The following is a 27,464-nucleotide window of genomic DNA, read 5'->3' on the forward strand; positions in this document are numbered from 1 at the left end:
CGGAGGGGAATTTTTGCATCCAAATATCTTGATAAAAGAGGCTGAGATTTTTTTTAAAAGAATACAGGGATGCAAATGCTAAGGAGACGGTACCTATGGCTTCCCATGTGGTTTCAGGCCCTAACAAATGGCAAGCTCTTCCTATCAGAGTTTACAAAATTAATTGGGATGCAGCTTTAGATTCAAAAATTTACTGAATGGGAATTGACATTATTGTAATGGATTTTGAAGGATAGGTGATTGCAGCTAGAGTGCTAACAGTAGGAATTTCACTGGACTCGGTGGTGGTAGAAGCGCATGGGGCTTTGAGTGCTATAGAATTTAGTCGAGATCTAGGGTTACAATCGATCATTTTGGAAGGTGATTCACTACAAGTAGCCAAGGCCCTCACCGCCCACAATCAAAATTTGAGCAAATATCGGCACGTCCTTGATGATATAAAAGGAGTGCTTAATCATTCAAAAAATTGGCAGATTCGGCACACTCGGAGAGAAGTGAATTGGGCAATACACGGTCTTGCCAAAGCTGCAACCAAATAGGTCATGGATAAGATATATATGGATGGAAGAAATTCTAGATGTACATCCGTAATGTACTTCTAGAGCTTCGTGCTCATCCTATGTAGAGCTTTATGCTCTTGTTTTGTTTAGAGCATTCGTGCTCTAGATATATATATATTTTTTTTGATGAATGAATGAAATCAAATTGTTATTAAAAAAAAAACACACACACACAAACAAACAACGTCGTATCAAATGGTGTTTTAATTTTAATTTCTATGGAAGTCAAAGGTAATAATAAATACTTCTACACATATAACATGCCAACCCCACCAAACCAGCGGCCCAAAAAAAAAAAAAAAAGTTAAGTGTGGCCATACAATACAAATCACCGGTCACGGAAACACGAAAACATAGTATAATACTTGTTTACACATCAATTTGTAAAAAATATTATAATACTCAGATCATTTTTGTATATTATTAATGTGGAAGTCATCTAAGGAGTACAGGTCACAGAAACACGGAAATAGAGCATAATACTCGTTGACATGTTAGTTTGTAAAAAAATTATAATACTCGGATCATTTTCATACATTATTAATGTGGAAGTCATCTAGTGAGGAGTTTCTAATTCAATTTTGTAAAGTGAATATTCATTGGCAGTCAATAATTGTTTGCTGGATACTCTCCCCCTCCAAGATTGGGCCGGTATAATCATATACATGTACATAAAGCCTTATGTCTCAACCCAGATACGGATGAACTGGGATTCTCTCCAGTCCATTTGGACCGGAGGTGATCCAGACTTTGTTATAGTCCAAAAAATTTTTTGGGAACAATTATGGCCCTATATTAAGAAGGACTGGATCTGCTCCAGTCCAAACGGACCATAGAGAATCCAAATGCAATATGGACTGCCTCACTTTCCTGATTGCATGCCTAATTATGAGACCACATAGCCAAAAAAATCCACCAGAATCGGATAATTAATTAATGCATTTAAAGTTTATAAAATAAACTAAAATTTAATCATTAATACCATAAAGGGATGCAGATTTTATTATTCCGATATAATGATTTAAGAAAAAGTTTAATGGAGTGCACCTACCACATTCTTGTATATATATATATATATATATATATATATATATATATATATATATACTGGTTACCGAACATTCATTCACAAATCATATCTAACAGAAAGATAAAAAAAAAAAAAAAAATGGGTTACACAGCAAACGGCACCGCCCCCTCTGTTGACAAACGCTCATTGTCATCTACTAACGGCACAAGGCCTACTCTCTCGTCAAACTCCGTTCTCGCTCTTACAACGCAAGTCTTATCGCCCTTTCTCTTTTGCTTTATAAATGATAATGACTCAAAAGTACTCGTCATTGCTTTCTATTAGAAGTGTTATAATTCACTGATCATGTAACTTGATTGGATTTTTCTTTGTGTATTAACAGCGGTGATCCGACGGTGTTCGAGCCATTTTGGCGAAAGATGGGTGACAAGAGTAAGGTGGTGATCGACGGGGGTGAGTTGATGAGCTATTTCAGTGATGTGGGAAATGTGTGCTGGTTTTTGGAGCCGGAACTCGGGGATGCGATCAGGAGGCTGCATCGTGTGGTCGGGAATGCGGTAACCGAAGATAGGCATATAGTGGTGGGGACGGGCTCAACGCAGCTCTTCCAAGCTGCGCTTTACGCTCTCACTACTCCCGCTGGCGTTGAGCCCATCAGTGATTCAGTGTTGTGTCTTCTGCCCCTTATTACTCGGTCTGTCTCTCACCGCTACTTTTTTGATTCAATTACATCCGTCGATTCAATTGCATCTTTTGTTTGTGGGACAAAGTGACGAGCATGTCTCTCGAAAATGACGATGTCGGGAACAAAACGTGGCAACAAGTGACTGCGTGCTTTAACTAAACTACTGCTTGGTCAACTATGATCTCGTATGAGTCAAATATAGTAAAAATATTGGATAATATAAACCACAAGAATTTCTCTTATTATGATTAAGAACGCGGGACTCACTCATTTGTCACATATTTACTATATATGTTTAACGTATACTTTTTTATATACTCGTCATTCATTTTGAATTAAAGTTTACATATATGACAACTGAATGTGATATTACTAATATATTTGAGTGGCTGCTTCTACTAGTTATGGTTGTTTTGCTTTGGAAGGGGATGCGTTTCTGGTGATTCTAGTTGTGAATCAATCTCATAACTTCTCCACTTGGCAGTTTGCTTCTATTGTATTTGACATTACTCTTGATCTTTCTTTCCTTCAAAGTTGGAGTGTTTTGAAAGTTTTTAGATGTGCCAATTTTCGTGTACATTCCTTGTGTTTGGTAGTATTCCTATAAGATTCTCTATTCTCTCTCTTTTTTTTTTCTTTTTTTTTTTTTTTTTTTTTTTCAGATTAAAAATGGGAAAGATCCATCCCTATAACTTTTTTCCCAGTTCAATTAATATAGTCGCATTAAATATGAGATCCAATATTGAAATACTATAGTTAGTTGTATTTTATAATTTCTGGATTTATTGCGTATTTTCCTAACACTAATTATCCATGCTTTTACTATACTACACTTGCAACTACTATATACGACGGAAAAGAATAATTTCAAGAGTAAGCCATTCAATTATTTTTCATTTTTGGATTTAATTAAATGAAAGTTTAATTGTTTGCAGTCATATCCCGAAGTGGTAGATTGCCTGCGCTCGAAGCTCTACAAGTGGGGAGGTGATGCATGTACCTTTGATCAAGATGGACCTTACATAGAGGTGGTCAACTCACCAAACAACCCAGATGGTACTCTTCGAGAATCTGTAGTGAAAAGTGGTCAGGGAAATGTTATCTATGATCTTGCTTATTACTGGCCGCAATACACGGCTATTACCTCGGCAGCAGATCACGATATTATGCTATTTACATGTTCCAAATGCACGGGACACGCCGGCTCCCGCATTGGGTCAGCACCTAATTGTTTCCATGGTTTCGATTTGTACTTAGTTGTCTTATAGTGTGCTAGCGGCTGGTTTTGTTTAATTTTTTATTAACGCTTTGCCTTTCTTTTGTGTTTTAGCTGGGCTCTTGTAAAGGATAAAGACATTGCTAAGAAGATGACTCAATACATAACTATCACTTCAATTGGTGTATCAAAAGAATCACAATTTAGAGCTGCAAAAATCATAGAAGTGATTTGTGATGGCTGCCACAATGTTGGGTCTGCCGAATCGGAAAACTTCTTTGAATATGCCAGAGAGCTCATGTCTAAAAGATGGCAGAAATTACGAGAAGCTCTTCAGCATAGTAAATGTCTCAGTTTGTTCAAGTATCCGCGAGAACGCTGTCTTTTCACTGGAGAGCTTAATGAAAGGCTGCCGGGTATATATATGTATATATATATCGCATGTTAATTTATTTTCCTCGTTGTAAGAAAAATATGGGAAAATTAAAGCATATGTTCTAACGTCGTAATTACTGATTTTTCTTGTTTTCCCAACAGCCTTTGCGTGGTTGGAGTGCAATGAAGGCATCAAGGACTGCGAGGAATTTTTACGAGGATTTGATATCGTTGGAAGAGGCGGGAAGGCTTTTGGAGCCGATCCCAAGTTTACTAGGATTAGCTTATTGTGCAGGGAAGAGGATTTTAATGGAGTCATTGAACGATTACTGGCGATCAAGGGGATTAGGAACGGAAATTAATTAATTTTGTCTTAGAATCCTTGTGGAACCTTACAGAATTTATATACTAATTTAAAAGAAATTTTTATACTTTAAAGAATGGTATAGCCCACCAAGAAGAGTAAAAAAGACGATAACAATAGAGCAGTACTATATTTCTACATTTTCAAGGAAGGGTCCTGTAATTCATTATATTAAATTGACTTGTTTTTAGAACATTTGATACTTACATGCATTTTTAAACTGATTATGTGATTTTTGAAAGCAATTAAAAAAAAAAAAAAAAAAGTGACAACCACATTTTCCTAGAACATATCTTAGTTTAATAGATTGTTAATAGTAAGGATTGGAGGATGCCATGAGAAATGCTATATATTCTTCTAATTGTTGTCCATCTCTAGTCCAACTTTTTTTCAAAATTACCATTAAATTTCATTAGATTCAATAGTAGATTGGAAATATATATATATATAGAATTGGACAGAATAAGAAGAAGACAAAAAAAAGGAAAAAAAAATATAAAAAAAGCTCCCACAAACTAACAGTTCTTTGCAAAAGAGCTTCACAATATTCAAAATGTACTAAAATAGCCCATAGACTACCAAAGTAAGTCAAAAAGACCACATTTTTTATATATTCCTATAATACTTCTATTCTTTTAAAAACTACAATAAATAAATAATAAAATAATAAAATAAACTAAACTATATTTTAAACAAAAAAGGGAAAAAAAAAAAAAAAGCTAATGGGCGAATAAATAAATATATAAAAAAATACTTCACTATAATTGGCCTAAATTACGAAAATTGCTTGTGCGATATAAATAATATGGATAAATGAAAAATCAAACCATGTGGTTGGCCTATTACAAATCGCTCTATGTCGTATGAAAGTGGAATAAGAGATTTTTGGGATATGCCAAAAAAATAATTTAGTCTCTGGACTCAAATTCCTTTAAAAAATTTGACGAATTTTGTTAAATGTCATGTCAACGCCAATAAAAATGATGACATGTGTCATTCTTAATAAAAAAGAAAATATAAAAAAAAATATATTAAACTAGAAAAAAAAAAACTAAAAATTATTTTTAAAAAAAATAAGGAAAAGGGTGGCCAGAGGCGGAGAGCCTCCCCACGCCACCTCTGGGGGTGGCTCACAGGCCACCCACAACACATTTCTTTTTTTTTAATTGATTTTTTAGTTTTTTATTTGATTAATTTTTTATTTGATTTTTTAAGGGTATTATAAAAGTATTAAAAAAGTGATTTTTTTGACATATTTTAGTAATTTGATGCGCTACTTTAATATCTTTTGAGACTCTTTAAAAAACGACCGTTAATATTTTTATATATATATTTTCAAAAATAAAATAGCATTTTCCTTTCGGTGTCCTTAATGGGAGAGTTAGACAAACTATCTTGCCACAAATCAATGACCAGAACTATTTCAAATGATGGAAATGGAGGGGATCCATTTAATTAAAACAAGATGGCATTTTTGTCTAAAACTTGTCCAAAATATTTGTTTTGAACAAAAATGCCCTCTTATTTTAACTAAATGGAATCTCCGGGAAAAGAGGGGATGGAGACACCTTCGATAGTTTTTTTTTTTTTAATTTTGTTTAAATTTATTTTCTTAAGAAATTATTTATTTTTGCTTTGCCAGAAGGTCACATGTGTGATGATGTGTAATCATGGATTGCACATGCATCATCATTGGTGGCAGTGGCACATGAGATTGGAGCAGACACTGAGAATCTGAGTCGAAGCCTCAAAAAGTAATTAATGTGCGTTTTCATTTGCGCAACACAACACAAGTCATGTGTTGGGGGACCAAATTTGCAATCCAAAATACAACAATTTTCAAGCCAACATTAATTTGCAAAATAAAATATTAATTTGTGTTTGAGCCTAAACTGGATCTTCCTAAAAACATGCAATTAATTTAATTTTCATGTTCCATGCCTGAAAAAGGAAACCGGCCGACCAAATAGATAGTTGCATATATTATCACCAGCCACTTCAACGTCGTATCAGATGGTGTTTTAATTTTTTTTTCTTTTTTCTTTTTTGGAAGTCGAAGGTAATAAATTAATAATAAATACTACTACACATATAACATATATGCCAACTCCACCAAACCAGCCACAAAGAAAAAGGAAAAGCGTGGCCATATATACCGTGTTACAAGTTATGAAAACACAAAAATAGAGCATAATACTCGTCAATTTGTAAAAAAATTATAATATCTGGATATTTTTCAATTTTTTCTACATTATTAATGTAGGAAGTCATGGAAGGAGGAGTTTTCGATTCAATTTTGTATAATGAATATTCATTATTAGCAATCAATTATTGTTTGCTGGATACTCTCTCCCTCCAAGATTGCATGCCTAATTATGAGACCACATAGCCAAAAAAAATCCACCAGAATCAGATAGTTAATTAATGCATTTAAAGTTTATAAAATAAACTAAAATTTTATCATTAATACCATAAAGGGATGCAGATTTTATTATTCCGATACAATGAATTAAGAAAAAAGTTAAGGAAGTGCACCTACCGGAGTCTTGTGTATATATATATACATATACCGGTTACCGAACATTCACACACAAATCATATCTAACAGAAAGAAAAAAAAAAATGGGTTGCACAGCGAACGGCACCACCCCCTCCATTGACAAACGCTCATTGTCATCTACTAATGGCACAAGGCCTACTCTCTCGTCAAACTCCGTTCTCGCTCTTACTACGTAACTCTTATCGCCCTTTCTCTTTTGCTTTATCAATGATAATGATTCACAAGTACTCGTCATTGCTTTCTGTTACAAGTGTTATAATTCAGTGATTACGTAACTTGATGGGATTTTTCTTTGTGTATTAACAGCGGTGATCCGACGGTGTTCCAGCCATTTTGGCGAAAGATGGGTGACAAGAGTAAGGTGGTGATCGACGGGGGTGAGTTGATGAGCTATTTCAGTGATGTGGGAAATGTGTGCTGGTTTTTGGAGCCGGAACTCGGGGATGCGATCAGGAGGCTGCATCGTGTGGTCGGGAATGCGGTAACCGAAGATAGGCATATCGTGGTGGGGACGGGCTCAACGCAGCTCTTCCAAGCTGCGCTTTACGCTCTCACTACTCCCGCTGCCGCTGGCGTTGAGCTTGAGCCCGTCAGTGTCGTGTCTTCCGCCCCTTATTACTCGGTCAGTCTCTCACCGCTAGTCTTCGATTCAATTACATCTTTTTTATGTGGGAAAAAGTAACAAGCATGTGTCTCGAAAATGACGATGTTGGGAACAAAACGTGGCAACAAGTGACTGCGTGCTTTAACTAAACTACTGCTTGGTCAACACAACTATGATCTCGTATAAGTCAAATATAGTAAAAATATTGGATAATATAAACCATAACGCGGGACTCACTCGTTTGTCACATATTTACTATATATATATATATATATATATAATGTGTACTTTTTTATATACTCGTCATTCATTTTGAATTAAAGTTTACATATATGACAATTATCCATGCTTTTACTATACTGCATTTGCAACTACTATATACGAGGGAAATGCATAATTTCAAGAGTAAAGCCTTTCAATTATTTTCCTTTTTGGATTTAATTAAATGAAAAGTTTAATTGTTTGCAGTCATATCCCGAAGTGGTAGATTGCCTGCGCTCGGGCCTCTACAAATGGGGAGGTGATGCATGTAGCTTTGATAAAGATGGACCTTACATAGAGGTGGTCAACTCACCAAACAACCCAGATGGTACTCTTCGAGAGTCTGTGGTGAAAAGTGGTCAAGGAAATGTTATCTATGATCTTGCTTATTACTGGCCGCAATACACGGCTATTACTTCGGCAGCAGATCACGATATTATGCTATTTACATGTTCCAAATGCACGGGACACGCCGGTTCCCGCATTGGGTGAGCATCTAATTATTTCCAAGGTTTCGATTTGTACTTAGTTGTCTTATACTATGCTAGCTGCAGGTGTTGTTTAATTTTTGATTGACGCTTTGCCTTTCTTTTGTGTTCTAGCTGGGCTCTTGTGAAGGATAAAGACATTGCTAAGAAGATGGCTCAATATATAACAATCACTTCAATTGGTGTATCAAAAGAATCACAATTCAGAACTGCGAAAATCATAGAAGTGATTTGTGATGGTTGCCAGAATGTTGGGTCTGCCGAATCGGAAAACTTCTTTGAATATGCCAGAGAGCTCATGTCTAAAAGATGGCAAAAATTACGAGAAGCACTTCAGCATAGTAAATGTCTCAGTTTGTTCAAGTATCCGCGAGAACGCTGCCTCTTCACTGGAGAGCTCAATGAAAGGCTGCCGGGTATATATATATATATATATATATATATATATATATATATATATCGCATGCTAATTTATTTTCCTCGTTGTAAGAAAAAAATGGGAAAATTAAAGCATATGTTCTAACGTCGTAATTAATGATTTTTCTTGTTTTCCCAACAGCCTTTGCGTGGTTGGAGTGCAAAGAAGGCATCAAGGACTGCGAGGAATTTTTACGAGGATTTGATATCGTTGGAAGAGGCGGGAAGGCTTTTGGAGCCGACCCCAAGTTTACGAGGATTAGCTTACTGTGCAGGGAAGAAGATTTTAATGGAGTCATTGAACGATTACTGGCGATCAAGGGGATTAGGAACGGAAATTAATTAATTTTGTCTTAGAATCCTTGTGGAACCTTACAGTATTTAATTTTTTGTTGTTGTTGTTATTGTTGTTTTGTTTGGGCAATGCCAATTTCCCGATTGTAATGTTTATAATTATCTCATCCACAATCTACATTGCTTATTTTTTCCTTTTTCCTTTTCTGATCTGCAGCCATTTTGATTGAATTGTTGTATAAGAATCCCATTTCAATCCGCCAATGATGCACACTTAATTTATTAAGGTTTTTGGCTCATCAAATATTGCATAACATAATGGGGTCAATTCCGTCAATTCATCCTCTCCCCCAAAGCAAGGGTACGTCTCAAATCCAATTAATTGATAAATGAGAATGAGCGCCTAAACATTTGAGTTTTATCAAGTACTTCAAATCCTTAATTATAACTAGCAAGAACTATATATGTCTAACTAGTATGTCACATCTAAAAATGTAAATGAACAAAGTTGCCCTTGAACAGACTTGGACTCGGCTCGAGTTAACAAGATTCGAGATCAATTTATTTATTAGCTGAACAGAGCTTAAACAAATTTTTAGACTCTCTTATCAAACGAATTCCAGCAAAAGACGAGTGACGAATTCAACAAAATTGGGAATGTATCGTGGTTTTTGGAGCCAAAAGTTTGGGTTAAATTGATCGTGGCGTGGATGGGGTCGTCGTAGGTCTTCGATCCAGGCTCTGCTGTATGCTGGTACTTCTCCTGGTGGGCCCGAGCCCATCAGTGTGGTGACTTGGTCAGGTGCTTCATTTTGATAACCACCGTTGATTCGTGTTGACCACAGGCGTCTGACCTTTAGTTTTAGTTGATGAATGTTGAAATGGTAGATCTTAGTGTGATCTAAGAGTCAAAGTCAACTAAACAAAATATGATTTGGATTCTCTCTCTCTCAATCTGCTCAAACCTTGCTTTTACGTGATGCTACTGGTTGATTGCCGTCGACTTTTGCTGAAAATTTGTGTTTGACACATGCATTGCAGAGTATGCATCTCGATGTATTATAGGACAAACTGACAAACATGTTTTTCGAAACGCATGCATGTTTTGGAACATGCAACATATTCACGCACATATATAAATTGACAGGGGAAACATGCTAACGTGAACATGTGTGCTTCGATGACGATGTTGGTCAGTCTTTTTTTAAAAAAAAATTTGTCTGGGCTAGCTATTCTCTTCTGTACTTGATTCACAAACTGAATGAATGACCGACTCTGCTGTTTGCTAGAGTTCTGTCTGTACTTGGCTAAGCCGCATTAGGAGTAAATCAGGAGAGTGTTGAGAACAGAAAATATTAATAAAAAGAAATATAGCCATAATATCTTACAGGGTTATATTTTTGAAAGCCTAATGGTCGGTGGCGAATTCAAGAATTTATCTTAATAAGGACAGAAATAAATAATAAAATATAATCAAGTTGCAGCCTGTGGAAAACGACTCACAGATCAAACATGAGAACTTTTATCACATGATTTACAGAACAGAATCACGGCGTATTAACCGCCAACATCAATAAACAAGCGCAAAAAAAAAAGTGTGGTAGCATGGTAGGTAAAAAGTAGTATAAAACACATCTCCTTCAGTTTACTTTGATTTTTGGGATGAAATTTGGGCTGGGTTGAGTTTTATAGGGGCTAAAAGTGTCAAATATATGAAATTTGAGTTTATTTTATAGGAGCTAGTAGAAAATTTGGGCTTTTTTTATTTTATTTTAAAAAATTTTCAGAAAATTTATTTTTAGAAAAAATTTACCAGGAGTGGACGCCCCCCATCCGCCTCTGCTTATGGGGTAATAATTTTAGTTTATTACTCTTGAGTAATGTTATAAACTATATTTTTATCTCACTATTATCTCACATTGCTTACATGAGAGTGTCAATTAGCCTTTGGATCAACTTTGTTAACATAAGTAATGCTAAATCCACCCTTTATTTATTTTTTATTTTTAAAAAATCAATAATTAGTCCAAATGGCTTATAGACACTACCACATTACTGATCCAAATATTGGTTAGAGTTAACACATAAGTATTATAAGATAATTGTCAGATAAAAATATTATTCCAAGTGTGTAAGGTAAAAGTGTAATTTCTAGCAATACTCTTAATTTAATGACCAATAATAATAATTAAAGTAATGCTAAAAATTATACTTTTATTTTATCCCAGCATACTTGGAGCATCTTTAACAAAGGCTTTCATTTCAACAACTCAAAATACTTTTTTTTTTTTTTTTTTTATTTATTCTTTCTTTTCATTTTAGCCATTAGCTTTTCACTACAGAATCCAATAGAACATATATTTTAACTATTTACCTTAATTAAATATTATTTTTTAATATTATTTTATTATTTTTTATCATTTCCTTTTCTTCCCCATAAAGTGAGAGAGAGAGAGAGAGAGAGGAGAGAGAAAATATTATATATATATATATATATATATATATATATATATGTAATAAAATATTACTTAAACGTCCCTATCATACTGTAGCAATTGCATAAAAAATGTCTATACAAGGACTATTGGAGGAAAAAAATAAAGCAGCTAAATTGAGTTAAAAAAACTAATTTATAAGAACGGTAGATATGCTCTAACAAGACATCGTCAATCAATTATTGATTTCCACTTTCAGGTAAGCATTATTGAATAAAAGTGAAGCGAAAGTACTCATGATCATCATAATCATTACTTCACAAATTAGACCATTGCTTGCCACTGCATGTTATATCCGTGTAATCCCTGATCAATAGGGACGGTATCAATCTGATTCAGATTTTGCAGGGTAATCAAGATCCACCATTCTTTTTGCAAACCAGAAACTATTGGCCAAAAACACAAACTGAACGTGCCACAGGTAACATAAGAAATAACCATCAAGCTAAGAATTGGAGATAAAGTGGAATAAAGGGAACTATGATTATAAGCCGATAAAATTGATCCCGAATTTTCTCAACCAATACAAATTTGAATAAAAGATCACATGAAAACATATTTTAAGTTACAATATGTTCTACGTAATTCCAAACAAAATACAAAGGACAATAAAATGCACTTCTGGAGGACCATCAACTAATAATCCTGTTAAATTGATTAATGATACACAAGCCAAAAATAATGCCAGAGAAAAAAAAAAAATAAAGATTATACCCAATAACCCATCAATCCAGAGTAATGAACTTTCATAAGACTACACGGTTTATCCACCAAGTAATATCTCGTTGAAAAAATATATATGGGTGGATGGGAACACCAACATGTGAAGCTTTTCAAATAAGCCTTAGTTCATATTCACCAGCCATTGTAATGTACCTCACCCATGGAAGAGCTTGGTATCCACTTTTCTCAATAATCTTCAAGTAACGAACCTACAAAACCACAAGATTTACATAAATGTAAATTATATTAATCTCATCATGATTCCAGTTAATTTAACAACACCGTCCTAATTTACCCACATAAAAGGGGGGAAAAACACCGCCTTAAGGTGCAGTGAACCTCAACAATATTCTTTGACACGTCTCCTGGATGGTCCCAATGACATATTAATCCTCCCTACAAAGCTTCATATGGTACCATTTTTCATTTTTTTTTTAATTAGTAAATTACACACGCACCCAATGAGACTTGATGGGACTTGAACCCACAACCTCACCTTCCACCTTGCTATAAAGGGAGAAGGTACCATTTGAGCTAAAGCTCATTGGTAAAGTTTCATATGGTACTTAAACATGCAATGAAGCAAGAAAACCACAATAAAGTCCGTTTTCCTGGAGAATAGAATTAAAAAAAAAAAAAAAAAAAAAAATCAACTCTTTAAATCTGATCCATTTCACGTGTAGCCTTTTTCCCTAACTATTTCTTTACCTATTATTCTTTTCCACTCATTTTTTTGATTATCACATCAGTGCTATGAATCTAGATTCTTACACACTTACTGGAAGTGAAGGACAAATTTAGTTGCAATTCAAACAATACTTGGCAACCATCAAGTGGAACAAACTAAAAGAAAAGAATACCAGTAATGTGATTGCTCTTAACCATTGCATTGATAAGACAAATTATGATGCTTATCAATCTGAGAAAAAGAGACAAATGGCCCTGGGTAGCGAGGGGGACAGGGGATATAACTGAAAGCATGGATAACTGAAGATTAAGAAGAAACATTATCAAGTAGTCCAATATGATATACCCTGCATTCATGTCTCATATAAATGCATACCTGTATTCCCGAAACAGTAAAATATGGTATCTCAAACTTCACACGTATAGGAGCTTTTCTCTCGGGAGCTGATTCTTCTGCCGTTATACTTGGAAGACGAAACTCTGCTCTCAACATATACTCCTAAACAATTTAAATTCAAAAATAGTATAAAAAATAAGGTTAATCGGTAAGTGAACATGGACACTAGAATAACTCCTTCAAGTCATGGTTATCAATGACAAGATATTAACACTGGAAAGGAGTGAAGAGACACTCTAAAGTAACTCATACCTTGCCACCTGGAAAAGATCTAATTTTCCAGACCATTGCATCTTTTTCAGGTGCATATGATGCAGACCCCATTGATGTACGAACATTTGGATTTGTAGCATCTGCTAGCACAGGCAACTCAATCTCAACATTTGTGGCAGTGCTGTACAGTTAAATTTTCATTAGTGCTAAAGAAAAAATATTGCGCTGCACAAAACCCAGAGCAATCTACTGAAGTAGAGACATGATCAGACAGCAATAAAGAAACCCAACCCTCAGGAAAAAAAAAAAAAAAAACACAAAAAGGCATCTCAATACCTTCGCTCCTTGAACTGGCTCCTAGCTTTTACCATGATCTCAATACGACTTTTTGAATGCCGTTCAACTTGAGCTTCCACCCAAATCAAAGGCTTTACCTGATGGCAGAATTAGTAGTTTAAGTCAATAAATGGCATGGAGTAAGCAACTCAAAAATGGAAAAGGAAAAAGAGAATTTCTAAAGCACAAGGTGAACCTGAGTACTAAGTCTATATGTCATGAGATCGAAAGATCCATCAGGTGGTATAAAGGATATTGTCCGATCATTTTCAAATCGGGCCAAACGCACACACCTAATGCAAAAATTGACATTTACTTTAGCAACTTGAAGCAAAAATAGAAATTTGAACGTCAGCTCATAAAAGGTTCAGCATTTGCACCATTACACACACTCATATAACCAACACCAAATTTTAAGTAGATTAAAAAGTTAAGCTACGTACTGATGAAATTTGATATCTTCCAAATCAATAGCCTTTCCTTTGGTTGCTCGACCTTGTGCCTCCAATAATACTCGATCATTTAGGCCAAGCTTACACTCGGGCATGCCACTGCAACAGAAAAATCAGTGAATATTTCTAGTATCCAGCTAAAATTGACCAGAACATTAAGGCAAATAGCAAGCTCAGACACAGAGAAAGCTTGATAAGAAATATATTTCTGCAAGCAATATTACATTGAATTATCAAGCGCCAGTTCATGTTCTTGTCTAAAGTTTGGATCACTACACATGACAACTATCATGAACTTTCGAACTAGAGCCCACATGAACCATAAAGGAATGGGTATGAAGCATTAAGTCAGCAAATAGATCACAAACAAAAACACATGCTAATAATAATACAGAGATTTATATGGACGTAAAGCGTAAACAAGTCTGTTTTCACTTTCTCCCAATGTACAAATAAAATTAAGACCTTCCAAAAAAGTCAAACTTGCCACAAGGCAGTTCATGCTTTGGTCGATAAAATGCAAATCCCACAAACTAACTGGCCAGACAGAGGGATTTAAGTGTGTGGAATCCATTACTGGATGTGTAATGACAAAGTAACACTAACGCATCAATCAAGGCCATTTTTTTTTGCCTGTTAACACAAGAAATGTTGTGCATTACAACAATCTGTGCATAACTCTGAACTTTGATGCATCACTGAAGACTAACAGCAATCACTGCTTCTCACACTATTGACCTTAAAAACAAAAGTGTCAACATCAATGGAGTTGCGCTCTTGCACCAACATATCCTACATTGGCATTCCGATATAAGAATTCTTGCATTCATTTGGCAAAGAATGTCGAAACACTTTCACATGCACAATCCCTAACATAGGAGTGAAAATCACCATTGAATTCAAAATCCAATAGCGATCCATCTAAATTCTAATAGTGATTTTCATTGTCATGTCAATGAGTGTGCATTTGAGAGTGTAGGAGTGAGAGTGTGTGTAGCATTTCTCAAGAATGTCAATCCTTAGGCACAGGTTTGTTAAGAAAGTTATGAGTCAAATCACTTAAACATAGATGAAGTTATAAAAAACTACCAACTATTTTATCTATTGCTGAAACTAAAAACGCCATAGTATGTTGAATGCACACCTCAAATAAGTTCTCATCTTCAACGCCCCAACAACATCAGACCTAATTATTTGTCCATTGCTGTTAACAAGTATATTAACACTCTCCACCACATCCAAGAAAACCTGACAAACAAGAAGAAAGGAATATCATTCAGAGGCTTACAACATCAATAAACAACACAAAAAATCCTCCCCCCCCAAAACCTACTTCATTCTTCTTGTATTGTATGCCTTCACTGCGCCAAGACACTGCATTTGTCACAGCCATGGGAGGCCTCTGCGTAACTTCCATCCTGTAAGCATCGGTCTTGATGAATTCACTAAGAATCTTTGCCTCCGTATACTGAGGGTAACCAAAGTCCATAATCTCATCAAGTAACTCGTACTGCCAAGGACACAAGGAATCAGCATAACCACACAAAACATTCAAATGAACAACACTGGATCTAGTTTAAGCATAAGGTGCAAACAAAGATTGAACATATTCTCCTACCACTACGACAAAGTTGTCCCTAAGCGATTCCTCTTCTAACTCTTCAAAATAATGCTTAAACACCTGCCACAGAGAAATCAATCAGAACCAACAATCTCAATCTTGCAACTCATCAGAAAGCAGAAACAAAAGTCAATTTGTCTTATACATGCATCAGTTATAAACAGCGAAGGCATGGACCTATAATTACCAATAGACACTTACATCAACTACGCGGTGCAGAAAGAAAAGAAGGCTCGCAGCATTACAGTTTTGCCTTGATGCCGTCATCAGGTACACATTGTTGTGCTGTATAAACAAGTAGGTTACACCATTATCCAACACCACTGGATCTTGGGTCTCTGGATCACCCTGAACAATACACAAGAGGTGATTAGAGAAAAACTAAAATTTCCGGGATCAGCTACACATAGTCCTCTACATAATAAACTTGATATAAAATGTAGTTTCGGAAATTCAATTCAAGTTGATCGAATTCATAATTCGTAGAAAGAACTTAGGCACCGTTCATTTGCATAGAAACAAAATTTCTAAGAACTCAGGATCTCCACTAAACTAATCAAGTCCAATTGTATCACTTTGCGCTAAGTTGAACCGAGCTTTGCACTACTTGGAAACAGAAACAACCAGAAAACGCAAAAAGCAAATCGTCTAGTTTTCTCAGCAACCAACCAAATCAATCAGAAGCGAAAGCTTGCAAATCGAACCCACAAATCAACACCAAGAAAAAAAAATTTAGGAAGAGAAGCACCTTCTCGATGAGCTTGGTGAAGAAGCGCTCGGCCTGCAAGGAGGAGACGTCGCCGCGGTAGTCGCGCCAAATCAGCACGCGGCCTTTGATGTCCAAGAGGAACAGTGCCGACACTGCCCCTGCCATTCTTTCTCCTACTCTGTTTTCCTCTTTTGAATTCTTTTCTTAGGGTTTCGCAGATCGGATCAGATCAGACGAGCATTTACGGAGAAAATGGATTAGAACTGATGCTCGATTAATTTACGGAGAGAGGGGAGAGTGGATCTAAATGCTGAGGGAATTTTTGCGCTCGGCTTGCCATCTAGTTATTCCACTTCGACGTTGAACGATCTGTCAGAATTAATTAAGATAATCGTTCCAGACTTTCAGTCTCTTTCTCTCGTCTCTGTGTCTGAAACTCTTTGAAGACTCGAGTGAAATGATATTGGAGCTCCATGTTGGGAGCGACCCGCAAGGTCCGTTTCTTGTACGACATCGTTTAGAGGATGTTTTTACGTAACGGCTTCTGCCAATGGCATTACTGAAGGTGCTCATACCTCGAATGCTTCCGCTTTAAGAATTCAATACCTCGCCTCAACAAGTTCCTTTAAATTTCGATTTATGGGCCTAATTGAATTGTTCTTAAAAACTAATTTTTTGTTCTTAAAAGGAAAAAAACAAAAGATAGAGAGAGATATGGATAAAAATAATGTTGGCATAGGTATTTTCTGCTTTCAATTTTATAAAAAACATTAACTCAAAATCCCTATTTCTTTTTTAAACAAAAAACTATATTTTTAGTGTTTTAGAATCCTTTTTTTTTAAAAAAAAAAAAAAAAACCATATAACTGCAATTCTAGTCAATGGAAATTTCCTAAACAAATTTTAGAATAACAAACAATAGAAAATAGTTTTTCTTCTCATGTGTTTTCAGAACTATTTTTTGGAAAATATATCAAATAAGGTCCTATATTTTTCTTATGCCTTATGGAGGAAACATTTTTCTAGATTTTTCCATGTCCTCTAGCCATGTCTATCTTGTTTTGTGAGGCATTAAAAGTTAAAACCACTTCTTTTGACAAATATTCTCAAGTTATATGAAATATAACAAATTTCGGACTCGGTTTATGGGGGGACATTTGTCGGTCTAGGCTATTTAATTATTGAACAAAACATAAATAAAAGAACCAATTGCGTTAATAAAAGAGAAATAATAAAAACTATCATTTCAACCATCTCCGTATAGTGAAGGAATAAATCTACGTACTATTGATACTTTTTGTAAATTGGGGTGGTTATTTGATAAGGAAAAAAAAAAAAAAAAAAACCCAAATTAATTACACATTCCCATATCTAGTCTTCGGATAATTTAAAGATGAAATTGAGTGAGTAACAAAGTAGTCTCTAAGCTATCATGTTATCAAATATCAAAACAGTAAATCAATTGTAAGTGATGTCAATCACAGCATACATATATATATATATATATATATATATATATATATATATATATATATATATTAGTTTTTCTCATCTTCCATTAAATATCCCACTGAAAACTTGGCTGTTCCCTCCTAGTGATGCTTCCCACTCAACCGAGGACATCATTATTTGATAGAGTGTCACAACTATGTCTCGTATTTCTGGTCTGTCAACTGCATTTTCACTCAAACACCACTCAGTAATTTCTGTCATCTGCAACAACACATTTTGTGTGACATAACAAAATATGGGAAATTACTTTTATTCTTTTCTAACTACTAACAAGTTTTACAATATTGTTTCCTCAATTTTCTATTGAGGTTGCATTGAGATTTCAAAATAATAAAAATACTATTAATAAAAAAAAATCCCCCAAAAAAAAACAAACAAAAAAAGAACAGGCAAAAAATTCAGAAAATTAAGTACAAAAAAATCGGGAATTCCTTTTTCTTTTTTTTTGGTAATAAGGGGGTATATTCCCCACCCAACAAAAAAAAAATCATGCAAACCTTGTATACTTCCTCCAAAGGGTAACTGCGTTGAAGATTTCCATCTATGACAGCTTCCAAAGCAACCACTGGATATTCATCTTGGAATACGTTTTTAATCTGCTTATGGGATGGAAAATGATAGCATGCTCATCATGATCATGCATACAAAATGATGAAACAGTAGAGAACATTGTATGTTTATATATATATACAAGAAGCTAATAATTGAGAAATGTGTAATATTATATAGACACAAGAAGCTAATAAATTCTCTTTCTGTAAAGAATTTGTTGACTTACAACTGTAATTAGTGATTTCATCCTGTTGGGTTCCCCATTGTCACGGATGAGTGCACGATGTCCCGTGATCAGTTCTGCTAGAACCACTCCAAATGCGAATACATCAGCTTTGGGGGTCACCTGGAGCTCCTTCACGGATCTTTCAGTTTTGAAGGTCAGAAATACAATATTTAACTGCACCTCAAAAAAAGATTTATACCAAGTCAAAATAAAGCATCAGGCTCACTCTGGAGGAAGGTAGCCTGGCGTTCCAACCAGCCGTGTCGCCAGGAAATCTTCCTCATTGCTTCGCCCAACAAGTTTTGCCAATCCAAAATCTGCTACCTGTAGAGGCAAAGCACATCACACATGCTTAATAAGGTTACGACTAATTATATTTCTTTTACAGCAATATTGCAGGTTCATTTTGTAGAAAGGATTCGTTTCAATTGGAATTGGAACATGTGTTCATTATGTACGTCCTGTTATGGGATACATTTTCCAATCTTAACGGGTCCAGTTCTAACTGAAAATGAATCCAAACCAAATCCATACGAAAAGGGCTCGGCTTGGTCCAGTTCTAATTCGAATTGATACAATATGTGATATGGCAGATTCATGAACGTGACAGAGTATGATTTACAAAGAGAAGAGAACTGATGTTTTGTTGAATCAAGATTGCAGTCTTTTGAGGACTTAAAAGCCTATGGTAAAGAGTAGGCATATTATCAATATATGTAATAGATTTTTGAAAATAGATAAATTGACCAAATGATAATGTGAAAGCACTATACCCTGATGGTAAAAGGAGTGAGGTTTTGGTACCTTTGCTCTGAGCCCATCATCAAGTAGAATGTTACTTGTCTTTATGTCTCGGTGCACATACCGAGCTTTTGTGTGGTCATGAATGTATTCAATACCCTTTGCAGCATCCAGTGCAATCTGTGTTCTTGCAGTCCAAGAGAGAGGCCTATGACCTGATTCCAAAACCATTTTTTTTAGGATCTTGCTCATCCTGTGTAAGCCTAGCTTTCTAGCTTATATTTGAATCATTCAAGTTCAACTTCTAATCCACTTAAGAATTTTTTTTGCTAAGTCTCGTATTAGTTCCTTACTAAATGAAACTGAGATTTATAAACAATTTTAGAGAGCTCCAAATGTGATTTAACTAGTCATTTAGAGTGACAGCGCAGATGTGTGCCTAATTTTTTTTTCTAAGTTGTTTCACGGACCATCCTGATATTGAACCAGAGACATCGCCAGAAAGTCCAAGTTTATACAGCTTTAGCTTTCTAATGCTTTTACTAGGTCTCAAATCTAATATATTTCATCTAATTAAACCACTGCAAAGTCTTTTGAACAGAGTAAGAGATAAGTAGCCCGATAAGATAAGTACCTTTTAGCAGTGGATCGTGCAGATGAGAACTAAGTGATCCATTCCGAACATACTCATAGACCAAGTAGAGGTGGTCATCTCCGCTGGAGTATCCCAAGAGCTCTACCTAAACCAGAGAATTTTCTAGTCAATATATTCGAGTCTTTTCGTTCACACCATGCTTGGAGTCAATTATTACTTATTAGGGATATTAGGATATATATACTTTCTTACCACATTTATGTGATGGATCTTGCATAAGATCTTTAGTTCTGCAAAGAACTCTTTGGATTTATTAGATCTCATTTGCTTTATTGCAACCTCCTGAAAGTTGAAGAAGCTGTTAAATTTAGATGGTTAATTAAGCATGTTAAAGGAGAAATTAAGGAAGATAACTGGCAAACACCCTGCCATACCTGCCCCCGGAGTATTCCCAAGTACACCCTCCCATATCCACCCTCTCCGATTTTCTGAGTTGCATCAAAGTAACCTGCAGCCTCTTCAATCTCCTCTAGACTAAATATTACTGGTCTCTCTGATTCAAAAGCTGTTGCATCTGCACAATGAAATTGTACTATGAGTGCCTCTCTTCTGGTTCAAAGAAAAAAAAGAAGGGGAAATTAATTAAAACACAAAATACCTTTAAAAACAATTTTCTTCTTTAAATCACATCAGAACACTCTTGCAAACCAAAAATTAAAAAAAAAAAAAAAAAAAAAAAACATTTCTCAAAACACATCAACAAACGTACCCAAAATAGTAACCTAGGAATGTTTTCTATGTTCTCTTTGTCTGTCTGTTCTCTCCGGACATAATTTTTAAATATTTAGAACTAATAGAGCATGCTTAGGTCTTATCACGTTTGGGAATGTGTTTTATAAGTTTATCTAACCTTCCATGGTATCTTTATCCGGGTACTGACTCTGGAAGAGAGAGATTCTATTAGCACTCGAGCTTTTGGCTACAGCTCTTGGATCTTCCTCATTCTGTTGGCATCTTTTTCTCCTGAGAAGGACAATAATCATTGTGCTCATTGAAAGTAATGTCACAGCCGATAATGTGCCAATGATTACTGGCCATTTCCATTTCTTTCCTGGTGACAAACGGCAAAAACAATGCAAATTAACTTATGAAAAACTACATCAGCTTTTCCTTGATTGAATCTGAAATGCTTGCATATACAATGATACAAATATATTTTTCTTATTCATTTAGACATCTATGCATATTTTTAGATATATCAAACTGCAGCACTAAGGATCTGTTGGACTAAATCAAAAAAATTTAAATCAGTAGAACAAAATTAGGATTGACCATGAAAGAGAATACATGATCAAGGTAACACAGATTACCAGAACAGATGTAACAAAATATAGAAAAAATAAAAAAATAAATAAAAAATAAAAAGGCACTTGATGCTAACAAATCATTTATGTGGGTTCTTAGCAGAAACACAAAGTACTTTATTCAAATACATGAGAGTCATAAAGTTGCAAAAGGATCTCACCCCTCTTTGGAGGCGGGATACCATTCTTCTCCATAGGCACAAACAACACCCAGCCCACCTCTATAAACGTCAGGTTTTCTATAAGTTGTCTGTTCAACCTCTGAATGTCACTCAGTTGAGCAGATAGTAGTGCAGCAATTCCTGCTACTGTATCTCTATCCTGAACCGTGTATGTTACAACTGTTTGAGAATCACTCTCTACACACCCACACGGAAGATGAACAGATAAATTTGTTTCTGGCGTTAATATTGGATCATCTCCTCCACCCGTACAAGCTTGCCCGCTATATATCTCAGCAGAGACTTTATCAAATGTATCATTTAGTTTTAAAGGGTAGGATGTATCGTAGAAATATCCCACAGTGCTTTCTATATCTGTGCAAGAACAAGGTACACGGATGAGGTAATCTTGCTTGTTGCCATGCATTATAGGCGTCATCTGGGACAAATTGACAGAGTAAAAAGAGGCAATTTGTTCTGCCGATACCCTGGTGTTCATGTGGTACAGAAAGGCATTACATGTGTTGATTTGAGTAGCGCAGTTAAAAGGGTAAATAAGGCTTGTTTTGATGGATGTGTCGGACGCAAGAATCCTAGCAAATAGAGTTGCCAATAGAGGGAGGAGATGGGGAAGGAGAGGATGGGAAGCCATGGTTGTGGTCATGGAAGTTCTCCTTGTAATTAAGGGAATGAAGGAGAAATATTGAAATGTATGAGTTGCCAACTTGCAGCATTGGTAGCTTCGGTTCTCTTTGTCATTGCTTGTTTGTTCTTTAAGAAACACGAACGGCTTACTCATCGCTAGATTGACGGCTTTCATTTGGAAACTGCCAATCTTTTTTTCTTTTTCTTTTTTTTCTTTTTTACATGTCCGCACAAGAGGCAGTTGATAATTAAATATTAAATCAATAATTTTATTGTTTTCTAATTAACAAATAGTCTCTCCATAAAACAGTATTTGAAATTTTCAGATTTTGTCTTGATTTTTTATAAGGATAGCAATTTTTTACATTGTTCGTGAACTCTGCACGAATTTAATATAAAATTTGTAAGTTTCAATTAAATGAATCGGGTTAGAGTTAACTTATATAGTCTTATGCACGTGCATTAACAAAACAACAACCCAATACACGACATTAGGACTTGACAATTTTTGACACGACTTGCAAACTCAATACAAGATTAGCAGGTTATGATTAAAGGGTTTGGCCCGTTTAATTAAATAGGTCAAATTGGGATTGATCTACATAATCTTAGACCAATGTCTCAACACAATTCAAAAATAACACATGAACACGAATTGCCGCCTTTAATTTTCGCCATATAGAATTTTCCTCAATGCTTACAATTTATTTGAGCCGCAAAAAAGTGGAAACAAACTTCTATATAAGGGATTATATGAGATTTTCTATAATCCCTTGTTCAAATTGCACGAGATCTTTATAATTGTGAGAGGTTCCTTGTTCGAGTAGGTAGACCTCAATCAAAATTTCCTACAATTGTCTGTCCGATTGTAGAGCCAGTAAGATGCATACACAGTGTTACCAAACTCGCAACCTATTAAATTATAAATAAATTTAGGATTAGGATTAGGAGTAATATCTTTCATTTTTTTGACTATGATCGATTAATCAGCAATACTTAATGCAATGTAAGAAAGGTGACTCCTAATATATAATGCATTATGGTCACATCTGTGGAACTATATAAGCTCTGTCTGATCAATTACCCAAAAGGCTAAGGTTTGAGTGACTCTTCAGTTTGGTGTCATTGAGTTCAAATCTTAGACCTAAAATATTTATCTTGGAAACGGTTCATGGAATATATATATATATATATATATATATATATATTGAGTGGCTTAAGTTATTATTAGTCAGGTAAGAAGTGTCCTTGTTTTATCAGTCTGATAGGCATGGTTGGCCTTCTGCCTCCTGGTTATTGTTGTTGTGGACTGGTAGAGAGTTCTTTTCCTTAATTTCTTCGGGCAAAGGTGTCTCTTGGACTCCTAGTTGTTCATTTCTGTAATTATTTAGGTATCTTTTTCCCTTGGGTCAGTGGAAAAGGATTCTCTCCATTTCAAAATCCCTCAATTTTCTCCATTTAGTATATTTTGAAGAGTATTGCATTTAATGCACTACCATCATTAAAAATTTTGAACAATACTACCCTTCAAAATGCACTAAATGAAGAAAATTGAGGGATTTTGAAATGGAGAGGATCCTTTTTCTGGGTCGGCAGGGAGAAGTCAGCACCCAAAACCCAACCCATTCGGAAAAGTGGGGGTTACTTTATTTATTCCAAAGAGTGCTCTCAAGATGGATGTGGATGATGTTGTGTCTAGATCAGAAAATTTTTAGTTATAGAAATTTGGACAGGTATTTTATTTTTTTAAGAAATAGATAAATTATCATTAATGAAGAATCAGATAAATACATATTGATTCATCAAAACAATATCATGGAAAGGCCCTGGAATTGTAGTGTTCCAGGTCTTCTCAATGAACCATTTACAAGCCTCTTGGGCCAAGCCATATGCAGCCTTATTGAAGTTTACTTTTAAAATTACAATCACAAAGAGGAGATTGCAAGACTCATCTGCCTTGGATAGTTTAAGATATATGATTCACTTGCTATATGATAGGCGAGCCCTACAACTCTCTTTTTCTCTCTAAGTTGTCTGAATTGAAATTTGGATAGGCTGTCCGAACTGAAATTCGAATAATCTAATAACAAGATCCTCTTTTGTTTAAGTGAAATAAAAAGGATCTAACCGTGCACATGATATCACGTCGTGCATAAATATATTCACTATGTGACAATGTATATAATATTAAATCTAAAAAGTAAAATCTCGACCAAAAATAGATCTTATCTATTTTACTAAATAAAGAGAATCTTATTCTTAGATCCGATAAGTAATAAACCCCGAGTGCAGTCTGTTTTAACCTGAAAGGGAGACTTATTATAGAATGTGCCCTCCTATTTCACAATACCCGGAAAATTACTGTGTCCAAAGGGAGACTTCATGACAAGGCCCATGACCATGAAGGTGCTCTTTCCTCTATAGGGCATTGTGAGAGCTCCACGTGGGATCTTCATATTATTTCTGATACATATATATATATAGGGCCGGCAATGAATTGATGCAGTCATTAAAACCTGCAGTAAAGTAAGCCTCTGGCTCTGGACCCCATTATGATCTTGAAAGATTATCAAACGGCCATCAGAAAGCAAATATAGTCAACCTACCAGGAAACGTAGGAACCAAATTTATTGACCCAACAGAAATTTATCTTATACAAATTTTGCATGCAACGTACGTCACTGAACCATTCCATGCTATTATTAGACCATGGAACTGGAACAATATCACCATGTGACAATATATATATGTATACCGAGAAATATCTGTAAAATGTAATATAAACCTTAAAATAGATATATGATCCTAAGTTTATGATGAATTATTTGGTCCCCTAATTCAATTGGAGGAATCTATGAGGGAGGTTACATGAGATTCCACGTCCTTGGAACCACTTGAAAAGCCAGTCAATGCTGTAGACGGTTACCAGAGGTCAAGAAGTCCGTAACCAATAACCATACACTTGCTTGGATTGGTTTGAAGGCAAATTTTCAAGAGAATTGAAATTTGAAAGAGTCTTGGCCGCTAAACGTTCTTGATCAACGCCTGAACAGTTGATTGTTGAATCAACATCCAAAACCTTTGCAAACTCCATCAATCAAAACTAGGGCGCTCCATTGGGCCGAACTACCTCAAAACTCTCAGATTCGGCCCGAAACGAGGAACACCGTACAAAAACAAAAAACACACAATTTTGCAATTCTCTGTGTTGCTGACCAATATAAAACGAAAAGGCAGTGATTGATTATCTCATATAACTGCCATAACCGTCCTCCTTTGAAAACCTGTGAAAATTCCTTGTCTCCCGAACCCCCGACAACGTGGTTTTGGTTGAAACTTGTAACATTTAAAAGAGCTAAAAACGAAAGCCATCATAAACAATAATAATTCATGGAAGTGAGCCGCGTAACTATCGTGACAATCTTGGCGTGGTGCTCCATCTTCATCTCCTCCGAGGCAATAAGGCATATGGGGAACGACTTAGAGGTTGGATTCTACAATCAAACTTGCCCCCGTGCCGAGCAAATTGTGGCTGATGTTGTTTCCAGGGGCATCGAGACGAATCCACGCAATGCTGCTGGCCTCATCCGCCTCTTTTTCCACGATTGCTTTGTCAATGTAAGCTTTTTTCCTAAAATTCATGTTTTGTTGGTTCGGGTCGTAAAATCATGATTTTTGGTTATGTATATATATGTATGGATGCCCAGGGCTGTGATGCCTCACTTCTGTTGGACACAACACCATCTGGTGAAAGTGTAGAGAAAGATGCAGGAGCCAACGGTGCCACCCTCAGGGGCCTTGATATAATTGACGAGATCAAGACCCAGCTTGAGCAGCAATGCCCTGGCACAGTCTCTTGTGCTGATATATTAGCATTTGCAAGCCGGGAAGCTGTTGCACGATCTGGTCTATCAAACTATCCTGTCCCAGCCGGCCGCCGTGACAGTCTCTCTTCCCGTGTAGTTGATATACCTGGCAACATCCCTGGTGCAAAGTTACGTCTCGATGCTATAGTAGAAATCTTCACCAGGAAAGGCTTGACCATAGAAGAAATGGTTGTCCTAACCGGTGCACACTCGGTTGGCGCTTCCCACTGCCGCTTCTTTGATTACAGACTATATAATTTCAGCACAACTCATAGGAGAGACCCTAACCTGAACACAGCATATGCTAATTTTCTATCATCCATGTGCCCAGCCCAACAGTTTTTTTTGTTTGCAGAATTAATCAGAGGTGATCAACCCGTGTACTTCGATCACTTATCACCCAACAGGCTGGAGAACACATTCTATCTCAAGCTGTTGCAAGGGATTGCACTGCTTGAATCTGATCAGGCAATGGCTAATACTCCCGGGACAAGGGAGATTGTGAATAGAATGGCTTTTAATCCAGGAGAATGGTCAAACAAGTTCAGTCAGGCCATGATTCGGCTGGGGATGGTGGAAGTGCTCACTGGAATAGAAGGGGAGATAAGGAAAGACTGTCGGGCTGTTAACTGATCTTTTACATACATGTATGTGTATGTATATGTATATATATTTAATTTGTTGCTTGTATTTGCTGGTGAGTCCTGCCTCGATAGGCCGGAGTACTATAGTTGTTGAGTCCTGTTATGCGGCTGCCAAAAGGCCGCCTAGCGTGGGACATATATTAAAAAAAAAAATTAAAAAAAAAAAATTGTCATTTTTTTTATGAGTTAATATTTAATTTTTAATGCCTCAAAACTTGTTTTTGGATTCAAAACTAAAATCTAGGGGTGGAAGGTTAACCCTTTAGGGATTGTATCACTCAAAAGAGATTCGATCATTCTAAATTTGGTGCTAATGCTTCAAATTTGGTGCTAATACCTCAAATTTAGTGCTAATACTTCAAATTTAGATTTCTTTTTAATATCTCTCTTCTTTAATTTTAAAAAAAAAAAAATTTAAAAAAAAATGGTCACGTCAGACTTTGGTAGATGCTGGGATAACCACAGGCTGCCGAAAATCTCTACTCATAGTTGATTCTATCATTTTGTTCTCTTTTTCTTTCTTGGACCTTATTATTCATTTTAATGGATAATTTGTTGATTGCTTTCAATTTAAATTTCTCAGTATCGAACATAAAGAAATGACACGGAAGTGATATGCAATCAAAGAAACAGCAATCCTACATTCAAACGGAAAACTATACTTATATGCC

The 27,464-nt window shown here is 35.6% G+C and overlaps 4 protein-coding genes and 1 pseudogene across 4 annotated transcripts; 3 read left to right on the forward strand and 2 right to left on the reverse strand.

Annotated features, from left to right (window-relative positions):
- The first annotated feature begins 1,728 nt into the window (after positions 1-1,728).
- Positions 1,729-4,228, forward strand: LOC132178458 (L-tryptophan--pyruvate aminotransferase 1-like). Its single transcript, XM_088515716.1, is given in 6 exon segments — positions 1,729-1,838; positions 1,973-2,243; positions 2,246-2,284; positions 3,211-3,491; positions 3,606-3,907; positions 4,029-4,228. Coding segments are annotated over 6 exon segments (1,203 nt in total).
- A 2,624-nt stretch (positions 4,229-6,852) lies between these two features.
- On the forward strand, positions 6,853-8,902 carry LOC132178459 (L-tryptophan--pyruvate aminotransferase 1-like). Its single transcript, XM_088516023.1, has 5 exons — positions 6,853-6,962; positions 7,097-7,412; positions 7,863-8,143; positions 8,258-8,559; positions 8,703-8,902. Exons 1-5 carry the CDS (start codon positions 6,853-6,855, stop codon positions 8,900-8,902), a joined length of 1,209 nt encoding a protein of 402 aa, XP_088372149.1.
- A 2,911-nt stretch (positions 8,903-11,813) lies between these two features.
- LOC132179517 (AP-1 complex subunit mu-2) lies at positions 11,814-16,965 on the reverse strand. The gene is made up of 11 exons (XM_059592253.2): positions 16,527-16,965; positions 15,980-16,126; positions 15,776-15,838; positions 15,491-15,667; positions 15,302-15,405; positions 14,149-14,256; positions 13,902-13,998; positions 13,706-13,803; positions 13,409-13,550; positions 13,136-13,258; positions 11,814-12,281 (listed from the first exon to the last, which is right to left on the reverse strand). The coding sequence occupies exons 1-11, from the start codon at positions 16,650-16,652 to the stop codon at positions 12,183-12,185; spliced, it is 1,284 nt and encodes a 427-aa protein (XP_059448236.1). The 5' UTR covers positions 16,653-16,965; the 3' UTR covers positions 11,814-12,182.
- Positions 16,966-18,035: 1,070 nt separating this feature from the next.
- On the reverse strand, positions 18,036-22,305 carry LOC132180060 (lysM domain receptor-like kinase 3). Its single transcript, XM_059592904.2, has 10 exons — positions 21,639-22,305; positions 21,024-21,224; positions 20,548-20,687; positions 20,366-20,455; positions 20,153-20,258; positions 19,582-19,733; positions 19,004-19,101; positions 18,778-18,916; positions 18,497-18,595; positions 18,036-18,200 (listed from the first exon to the last, which is right to left on the reverse strand). Exons 1-10 carry the CDS (start codon positions 22,300-22,302, stop codon positions 18,036-18,038), a joined length of 1,854 nt encoding a protein of 617 aa, XP_059448887.2. The 5' UTR covers positions 22,303-22,305.
- Positions 22,306-22,484: 179 nt separating this feature from the next.
- On the forward strand, positions 22,485-26,782 carry LOC132176940 (peroxidase 57 pseudogene; annotated as a pseudogene).
- Positions 26,783-27,464: the final 682 nt, after the last annotated feature.

This window comes from Corylus avellana, chromosome 4 (assembly GCF_965113065.1).
Source record: "Corylus avellana chromosome 4, dhCorAvel1.hap1.2, whole genome shotgun sequence".
Classification (NCBI taxonomy): Eukaryota; Viridiplantae; Streptophyta; class Magnoliopsida; order Fagales; family Betulaceae; genus Corylus; species Corylus avellana.